General features: G+C 48.2%; 1 protein-coding gene across 2 annotated transcripts; it reads right to left on the reverse strand.

Moving 5' to 3' along the window:
- Window positions 1–366: 366 nt before the first annotated feature.
- Window positions 367–4,494, reverse strand: RPS11 (ribosomal protein S11). 2 transcript variants are annotated; one of them, XM_082710465.1, is made up of 6 exons: window positions 4,490–4,494; window positions 2,515–2,763; window positions 1,668–1,799; window positions 1,402–1,477; window positions 960–1,089; window positions 367–545 (listed from the first exon to the last, which is right to left on the reverse strand). In XM_082710465.1, exons 2-6 carry the CDS (start codon window positions 2,527–2,529, stop codon window positions 422–424), a joined length of 477 nt encoding a protein of 158 aa, XP_082566591.1. In that variant the 5' UTR covers window positions 2,530–2,763; window positions 4,490–4,494; the 3' UTR covers window positions 367–421. The 2 variants fall into 2 exon arrangements, with proteins under 2 accessions (XP_082566591.1, XP_082566590.1); XM_082710464.1 differs by lacking the exon at window positions 4,490–4,494 and having other exon boundaries at window positions 2,515–2,806.
- Window positions 4,495–9,777: the final 5,283 nt, after the last annotated feature.

Here is a 9,777-nt window from a genome sequence, read left to right on the forward strand (position 1 = left end):
CACCAGCCCCCTGCCTCCCCCTCCCCCACTTCCCCAACCTTAGCCAGGTCCAGAGGGCCCTCCACCCTCACTCACTTCCTCCCAAGAGACTGGGGGGTGGGGGGCACACCCCACCGCCAGGTAGAAGGGCTTACTTATTCTGACAACAAGAGGTAGCATGGACCAAAAGGAGACGCAAAAAGGGGAGCAGTGTCTTAATACAGGTTCCTATCTTCACCCAGAGATGTGAGGACAGGAAGGATGTGGCTCCCGGTCCCTCCTTTATACTGGGGTCCAGAGAATGAGAGAACCCCATTTTTTGCCATCAACCCCATTCCACTCCCATGAACAACCCCTCTGGCAAAGGAGCAGATACCCTAGGCCAGGTTCCCGACTGGGAAAATAACTTTATTTTCTTCAAGGGTGTGACAGGTGTCTAGTCTCAGAATTTCTGGAACTGCTTCTTGGTGCCAGCGGCCTTTGTGACTTTGAGCACGTTGAAACGCACTGTCTTGCTCAAGGGCCGGCACTCGCCCACTGTGACGATGTCGCCGATCTGGACATCTCTGTGGAGGTGGGCAGGGGCTGTGTCAGAGGCTGGCCTGTCCCATGCAGGCCACTGGAGGCCGGGCCTCTCTGCTTTGCTCCCCACCCCCCACCCTACCCAAGTTCCAGTTTCCAGTTCCACCTGTCCCCGGTCATTATTTATTGAACACAAACTGTGTCCAAGGTACCAAACCCAAACTGGACAGAGGGCACTCCAAACCTTTCAGAGGTGTCTCGGGGCAGAAGACCTCCATCGATCCCCTCCACTATACCCAGACTGGAGGCTCCTGAGGACATGTGCTTGGCTGCACCAGTGTTCTCACACCATCGCCAACAATTTAGTACCCACACAGCGGCCAGGTCCTGTCACTCAGCCTCGGGGGCACACCACGCCCGCCTCTCTGCCTGGGAACCTGAGGGCCCACTGTGTTCACCTGAAGCAGGGCGAAAGGTGGACGGACATGTTCTTGTGGCGCTTCTCAAAGCGGTTGTACTTCCGGATGTAGTGGAGGTAGTCTCGGCGGATGACAATGGTCCTCTGCATCTTCATCTTGGTCACCACACCTGGGGGGAGGGGACAAACTGTAGGTCAGCCCCACGAGGAACAGGGGCTTTGGGCAGCCCAGAGTGTGCTGGGAACTGGGAGCTACCTAGGTAGGATCCCAAGCCCTATTGCTGACATCGGCTGTGCCAAATGGACTTCTCAACATGCCCATGGTGGGTGTCTGAAGACCATCTTGAAAAGACATCTGCCAGTGCCCCCGTGGAACCAGGAGTCCGCCCATCCCCTCCTCACCCAGGAATCTGAGCAACCCCGGGCCCATCATCCCTCAGATCCAGAAATCTGAACCCAAGCACCTAGGTGCCCTCACTCACCAGACAGAATCCTCCCTCGGATGGAGACATTACCAGTAAAGGGGCACTTTTTGTCAATGTAGGTGCCCTCAATGGCCTGAATAAGGGAAAGAAACGAGCCTTAATCAAGGACTTCCTGAAATAACCAGGGGGTGTGGCCCCGGGTCGGGAACTACATTTCCCACCAGCCCAGGGACCAGCCACCCAGCTGTGGCCAAGGTAACTGGTTTGCACACACACGTGCAGGAACCCAGGGGTCTCCTTCCTTCTGAGGATAGCCCCCATACCTCCTTAGGCGTCTTGAAGCCCAGACCGATATTTTTGTAGTATCGGGGAAGCTTCTCCTTGCCAGTTTCTCCAAGCAGGACCCTCTTCTTATTTTGAAAGATGGTTGGCTGCTTTTGGTAGGCACGCTCAGTCTAGATGGACGAGGAGGCAGCTGGTGAGCCTGGAGACTGCAACTCGGCCTGGAAGCCCTCCCAGAAACCCCAGAACCCATCCTTCCTAGCATTTACTCCCCAAACGACAGACTCCCAAGCCTCGATCACTACCACTGAAAACACTCACCCCGAGTCTCTTGAGTTGAGATTCAACTCTGAACCAGCGTTTACTTCAGCATTTATGCTCTAAAACACCTCCCGTCACCTGCAGCACTCATTCCTTAAAACCCAGGCGCACAAAATCATTTCTCTAACAACGTGAACATCTTTCAGCAACTACTCTCCAAGCCACAAGGACACCCACCCAGGATTCTCTCCGTATATATAATACATGCGATTTCAGAAATAAATACCAAAACCACGGGCTTCCTGGATTAGCCCTTAGGGCTCAGTTCTCACAGGATTAACCCGACGGCCCAAGGCCTCCGGAAAAACCACCCAGTAAACCCTGAGTTTTAAGAAGATAACTCCAAAAAGGCCTGAGCCGCCACTAAACCCCACGCGGGGAGCCCCCGGGACTTAGGAGGCGCTTATCTAGATTAATTCAAAGACACGAGCCCCCGAGGTAAAGCCTGGAAAATCGAGGTCGCCTGGTATCAATCCTCAAACTGGGGCGCGGGGTCTTTCTCTCCGGGACGCGCCCCTGAGGCCGAGGGTGGGCCCCGCAGCATCCATGCCAGCCCCGAGCCCGCACCTGAATGTCCGCCATCTTCCCGGCCGCCTCAAAAAAGGAAAGCCGGAAAGGCGTCCGGGTTTCCTTATCGACTGCACAGGGGCAAAGGAGGAAGTGATGAAAGGGGGCGGTAACACGGCTTGGGGCGGGGCTTCGGGCGCGACTGTGATTGACGGGCGTCCCAAAGCCAGCACGGACGCCCCACAGGATGAAAGGCTGGGGGTCGGAAAGCGGCGGAAGCGGTCTCGCCAAATTCACGCCAGGAATGCTCTGGTCCTGCTAGTTCACGTTGGCAAGGCGAGGCCAGCTTCTAGCCCCCTAACGTTATCGCGAGAGTTATAGGGAGGCGGGCATGTTTCGACGGGGCTAAGATCACGTGGAGTATGGAGACCTCGTGGCTGTGCGCCTGCAGAATTCAAACGGGATGCGGTGGCGGCCATCTTTTTGCGGGGCGGTCGGCGGTCTTAAGAGCATGAGCCGACGACGCTGCCATTTTTGTGAGGGGCGGGGGTGGACCATGAATTTTTTTCCCCCAAGTAATGAAGTTGTGCTTTTATACCCTGTTTCATCCACAGACCGTGTTGGTTTAGTGAAAAACAAAACAAACACCCCCGTGCTGATTTTCTGTCTGTAACAGCACTGTCCATTTGAACATTTCGCAGTGATGAAAATGTTCTATTATCCGGACTATCCAACACGGTGGCTGCTTTCATTTCAAATGTGTATGAGACTGAGGACCTGAATTTTTTTTTTTTAAAGATTTCATTTATTTATTTATTTGACAGATAGAGATTATAAGTAGGCAAGAGAGGTAGGCATGGAGAGAGAGGAGGAAGCAGACTCTTCGCGGAGCAGAGATCCTGATGTGGGGCTCGGTCCCAGGACCCTGGGATCATGACCTGAGCCGAAAGCAGAGGCTTTAACCCACTAAGCCACCCAGGCGCCCCAAGGACCTGAATTTTTAACTTAGTTTCATATTATTTAACTTAAATTTACACAGCTACATGGAGCTAACTAACATCTATAGCATTGGGCGGTGCAGGTCTATAACTGGATACAAATTTGTTATTTTGTCACTTGTTAGAAAGCAAAGTCTTAACGAAGCACAGGTTTTAATATTTTTTATTCTTTTCGATTCGGCTGACAAAAAATTGATCTCCCAGGGTCTGAAGGCTCGTCTCAATTTGTGTACTTATCCTGTAGCATGAGGCACGGGTGCACAGGCCACATTTAGTGATGAGGGGCTTCCATTTTTTTTCTTAACTGCAGAATGCTCCTCCTCTCCTCCTTGCTGCTTCTAAAACTTGTAGATCCATCTGGGCCTTGGGACTTTTCAACTTGCTGTTTCTTCAACTGAATTCTTTTTATTTATTTTATTATTTTTTTATTTTTTAAGATTTTATTTATTTAGGGGCGCCTGGGTGGCTCAGTCAGTTGGGCTGCTACCTTCAGCTCGGGTCATGGTCCCAGGGTCCTGGGATCGAGCCCCGCATCGAGCCCCGCATCGAGCTCTCTGCTCAACAGGAGGCCTGCTTCTCTTCCTCTCTCTGCCTGCCTCTCTGCCTGCTTGTGATCTCTGCCTGTCAAATAAATAAATAAAATCTTGTTTTTTTAAGATTTATTTATTTATTTGACAGATGGATAGAGACAAAGCACAGATAGACAGAGTGGCAGGCAGAGGGAGAGGGAAATGCAGGCTCCCCACTGAGCAGGGAGCCCATGCGGGACTCCATCCCAGGACCCCAGGATCATGACCTGAGCTGAAGGTAGCAGCTCAACTGACTGAACCACCCAGGCGCCCCTTCAACTGAACTCTTTGTTCAGCACCTCACCTCTCAGGCAGGTTCCAGAGGAAACTAACCCGCCCCTCCCCCCAGATTCCACACTGGTGACCCACTATGAACAGGGTGAGATTTCTGGGGCGATTGGTGGCTCAGTCAGTTGATCGTCTGCCTTTCACTCTTCCACTTGGTTCACCGACACCCCCCCCCCATGCTCTCCCCAAATAAATACATAAAATCTTTTAAAAGAGTGTGCGGTGTTCATAGCTCTGCTCTCAGGCTGGATTTTACATTTATCCCGTTTCCCTTTCTCCACTAGAAGGAAGGCAGGAATTTTTACCTGCTTTGCTCTCCAGGGCTTTCTGGCAGCTGTCATGTGGTTCAGTGCTCGATTCATACTTGTTGACTAAATCATCAAATGAATGACGTTTGGATTGGGATATGCCGAAACGCCCACCCTTATAGGCAGCTCTATAAATCAAGGCATGTCTCCACCACGGGATACTCTGCAGGCAGTTAATAAAGGGGAGGGAGCTCGATCGATGGGGAAATGAAAAGATTGCCAAGCCGTATTTCATTGTTTTAAATGTGCAGTTGGTTCTGAATAGGTATTTCATGCCCACGGTGCAAAATTCAAAAAGTACAAAAATGAATGAATCTTTCTCCCACTCTTCTCCCCAGACACCGATGCCTAGTTTCCCTCTCCAGACACAACCACTGTCATCCTGTTAGCTTCCAATGGGTCTTCAGGCTGTTTTACCTTGGGTTGAATTTGTACATGGACAAAGTAAATTGCAGAACAGAAGGCATACTATGACCCATCTATTTTTAATATTTATTGATAGTCTGTGGGATGACTGCCTTTTCTTTTAAATCTCCTTATGTGATATAAATGTGGACTTTATAGATTTCAAACACTGCGTTGTTCAGTAACTTAGCCAGTAGTTATATGTGATTTTTAAAAATATTTTATTTGACAGAGAGAGAGAACACAAGTAGGCAGAGTGAGAGAGTGGGAAGCAAGCTCCCTGCGGAGGAGAGAGCCCAATGTGGGGCTCGATACCAGGACCCTGAGATCATGACCTGAGCTTAAGGCAGAGGCTTCACCCACTGAGCCACCCATGGGACCCTATATGTGGTTATTTAAATTGAGTGACAGGGTGTAGCTCAGTGAGCGAGCCCATGCTTTGCACTATGAAACCCTGGCTTTGAGCCCTGGTACCTCCAACCACTGGCTTTTCATTCTTTAAGAGATACATTAAATTTAAATTGATTTTAAATTAAATTTAAATTGAATACAATTTAAAATTGAATTAAATTAAATTAAATTAAAATTCAATTAAATTGAATACAATTTAAAACTCAGTTCTTCAGTCACCTTATTCAAAGATCAAATGCCCAGAAGCCAGATGTGGCTTCCATATTAGAAAACATTCAGAGTATTTTTTTTAAAGATTTTATTTATTTGAGAGAGAAAGAGAGAGAGAGAGAGAGAGAAACCTGAGCAGGGGGAGGAGCACAGGGAGAGGGAGAAGCAGGCTCACTGCTGAGCAGGGAGCCCAACACAGGGCTCCGTCCCAGAACCCCAGGATCATGACCTGAGCTGAAGGCAGACATTTAACTGATTGAGTCACCCGGCACCCTGACTCAGAACATTTTTATCAACACAGAAAGTTCTCTTGGACAATGTAACTATAGAGTAGACTGTTCATATGTATATGGTGTCTTTTATTTTTATTTATTTATTTTTTAAAGATTTTATTTATTTATTTGACAGAGAGAGATCACAAGCAGGCAGAGAGGCAGGCAGAGAGAGAGAGGAGGAAGCAGGCTCCCTGCTGAGCAGAGAGCCCGATGCAGGGCTTGATCCCAGGACCCTAGGACCAGGACCTGAGCCGAAGGCAGAAGCTTTAACCCACTGAGCCACCCAGGCACCCCTATATATGGTGTCTTTTAAGTTGTACTAACTTTGAAGATGTAAATGCTACTAACTTACAAACTAATTTGAAAGTTGAATTGCTTAAATTTCTTTCACACTTAATAGCTTTGTGAATTCTTTTTTTTTTAAGCTTGTGAATTCTGAAACATTGTATTATCGTGTCAGCATTCTCTACACCTACTGTGGGGCTCGAACCCACAACCCCAAGATCAAGAGTCTCTCTTGCTCTGGTGACTGAGTCTGCCAGCCTCCCCCGAATGAAACATTTTTAAAAAAGATTTTATTTATTTATTTGTATTTATTTGACAAAGAGATCACAAGTAGGCAGAGAGGCAGGCAGAAAGAGGGGGAGAAGCAGGCTTCCTGCTAAGCAGAGAGAGCCTGACTGGAGGCTCGATTCCAGGACCCTGAGATCATGACCTAAGCCGAAGGCAGAAGCTTAACCCTGAATGAAACATTTTTAACTGTAATTGCTTCAGTCCCTTTGGGGGTACCATTCAGAGGGAAGGACTTTTCATTTTTCTTTTTTTTTAGTTAGTTTTTTTTTTTTTTTTTTGACAGACAGAGATCACAGGTAGGCAAAGAGGCAGGCAGAGAGAGAGGAAGCAGGCTCCCTGCGGAGCAGAGAGCCCAATGTGGGGCTCCATCCCAGGACCCTGGGATCATGACCTGAGCCAAAGGCAGACACTTTAACCCACTGAGCCATCCGGGTGTCCCGACCTTTCATTTTTCTGTTTTAAAACCTTCTATGGGGCGCCTGGGTGGCTCAGTGGGTTAAGCCGCTGCCTTCGGCTCAGGTCATGATCTCAGGGTCCTGGGATCGAGTCCCGCATGGGGCTCTCTGCTCAGCAGGGAGCCTGCTTCCCTCTCTCTCTCTGCCTGCCTCTCTGCCTACTTGTGATCTCTCTCTGTCAAATAAATAAATAAAATCTTAAAAAAAAAACAAAAAAAAACCAAAAAAACCCCAAAAACCTTCTATGTCTCCCCCACCCCCGACCTTGTAGTAGCTTTATTTATTTATTTTTTTAAATTAATATTTTATTTATTTATTTGACAGGTAGAGATCACAAGTAGGCAGAGAGGCAGACAAAGAAAGAGAAGAAAGCAGGCTCCCTGCTGAGCAGGACGCTGGGCTCATGACCTGAACAGAAGGTAGTGGGCCTTAACCCACTGAGCCACTCAGGCACCCAGTAGCTTTATTTTTTGAAGACATAAGTAATTTCTGGAGTTTTTGAACGACTTGATAAGGATTTATGATATTTAGTTTAAAAAAAAAAAAAAGGCAGGGCCTATAGCTGTTATTTGCAGCGTGTGCTAAGCTAACAAAAGTGACTTAGAAAAAAGCCTGGAAGGAAATGCATGACTTTGCCCCCGTGGTTTGCATCTCCAGGTGGTGAGATTAGGTGTGACTTCCTCTCTGGTTTTTAAAATGCTTGGTATTTTGCAAATGGCTCAGAATAGCTGGTGAGATTTTGATGATAAGGGAAGGCAAAAAAATATATATTGCTTCACAGTGAAGGGGGATATGGGGGCAGTTTGGAGATATTTGGGCCCACAGCTTTTAATGACCACAACCCACAGTAGGAAATATGGTTGCATCGTGACCAAACACCTGTTTCTCTCTCTTCTTTTTATTAAGTTTACTTATTTAAGTAATCTCTACACCCAACATGGGGCTTGAACTCATGACCCTGAGATCAGGAGCTGTATGCTTTCCCAGCTGAACAAGCCAGTTGCCTCCTTCCTCTTGCTTTCTAACTTAACTTTCTCCTTTCCTTCCTGCAATATACTGATTTTTCTCCTTTCTGTTTCTATTCAGGTTTGTTATCATTTTGAGGCTGGTTACAACCTACCACATCGACTTTCTGCCCCACAGGGTCAGATGGCCTTGACGCCCAATAATGAACTCCAGCCAGTTCCAGGGATGACCACTTGACGGAGTGTTTCTGGCCTCTGCGGGATTTCAGACGCACTGAACCAGGGTTTCACGACCGAAATGCAAATGCTGGTTGACCTGGGGAAGCTCACGTTGCCATGTGCGCCCAATGCTTAGCAAGGTTAAGACCCTCCCTTGGGCCCTGCTATGGACCAGGATGGGAAGGTGTGCTAGAGCTCCTAGGAGTTGGAGATGGGCTAGGCCCGCCCACGTGCTGTGGGCGGGGCGCGAGACAGAGCTTCGAAAATGTTCCTGCGACTGACCGGGAGGTTCTGAGCCTCAGTGTCTGCCCCCGAAGGGGGGATGACTGGCTGATGATGAACAATGTTGAGCACCTTCTAACGTGCTTATGGGCCATTTGTGTATCTTTGATGAAATATTTCTTCAAATTCTTCCCCAATTTGTAGTTGGTTTTCCTTATTATGGAGTTTGGAGGTTTTTGTTTTGTTTTGTTTTGAATTTGAAAGAGAGGGAGAACACAAATGGGGGCAGGAGCAGAGGGAGAAGCAGACTCCCCACTGAGCATGGAGCCTGATGAGGTGCTCCATCCTCGGATTCCAGTATCATGACCTGAGCCAAAGGCAGATGTTTAGCTACTGAACCACCCAGGTGCCCGTTTTTCTGTGTATGTGTGTGTGTGTTTAAGATTTTATTTATTCGACAGAGAGATCACAAGTACGCAGAGAGGCAGGCAGAGAGAGGTGGAAGCAGGCTCCCTGCTGAGCAGAGAGCCCCATGTGGGGCTTGATCCCAGGACCCTGAGACCATGACCTGAAGGCAGAGGCTTAACCCACTGAGCCACCTAGGTGCCCATTTTTTGTTTTTGTTTTTTAAGATTTTATTTATTTATTTGACAGAGATCACAAGCAGGCAGAGAGGCAGGTAGAGAGAAATGAGGAAGCAGGCTCCCTGCTGAGCAGAGAGCCCGATGAGGGGCTTGATCCCAGGACACTTGGATCATGACCTGAGCTGAAGGCAGAGGTTTTAACCCACTGAGCCACCCAGGCACCCCTGTTTTGTTTTTTAATATATCCAGGAAACAAGTTCTTCAAAAGGGGTGGGGTTGGCAAATATTTCCTCCCAGTCCGTGGCTTGTTTTTGAAGTGGAAAGTTTTTACGTTTATACAGCCAAATTTATCTTTTCAAGGGATCATGTTTTCAGGGGACTATATTAGTGCTGCTTTAACAAGCAGTTTTGCTAAACTTAATACTTGATTTTGGCCACTTCTGGAGGCAGCTCCTGTGGTGAGGGGGAGCCCCAGGACGGGTAAACACAGCACCCATTTGTTAAATGATTCTGAGGAAACAAATCGCTGTGGCATCTTGGGCATTTTGGGAAGACTAATCGTGACAGATATGTGAGTTGTCATCTGCCCCCTAAATTAAAAGTAAAATGCCCTGGGGAGCCTGGGTGGCTCAGTGGGGTAAGCCTCTGCCTTCGGCCCAGGTCATGATCTCAGAGTCCTGGGATCGCCGAGCCCCGCATTGGGCTCTGCTCAGCAGGGAGCATGCTTCCTCCTCTCTCTCTGCCTGCCTCTCTGCCTACTTGTGATCTGTCAAATAAATAAAATCTTAAAAAAAAAAATCCCTGTTATAGTAAAATGAGTATTACATTCATCTAGTTTCTC

The sequence above is a fragment of the Mustela nivalis genome (assembly GCF_964662115.1).
Source record: "Mustela nivalis genome assembly, chromosome: 18".
Lineage (NCBI taxonomy): Eukaryota > Metazoa > Chordata > Mammalia > Carnivora > Mustelidae > Mustela > Mustela nivalis.

Excerpts from the sequence above, each read along its gene's own strand:
- RPS11 (XM_082710465.1), bottom strand. Across the intron at positions 1,090-1,401 it reads CCGAGGGAGGATTCTGTCTG|GTGTGGTGACCAAGATGAAG; the intron begins GTGAGTGAGGGC and ends CCCTCCCCCCAG. Across the intron at positions 546-959 it reads CACCTTTCGCCCTGCTTCAG|AGATGTCCAGATCGGCGACA; the intron begins GTGAACACAGTG and ends CCACCTCCACAG.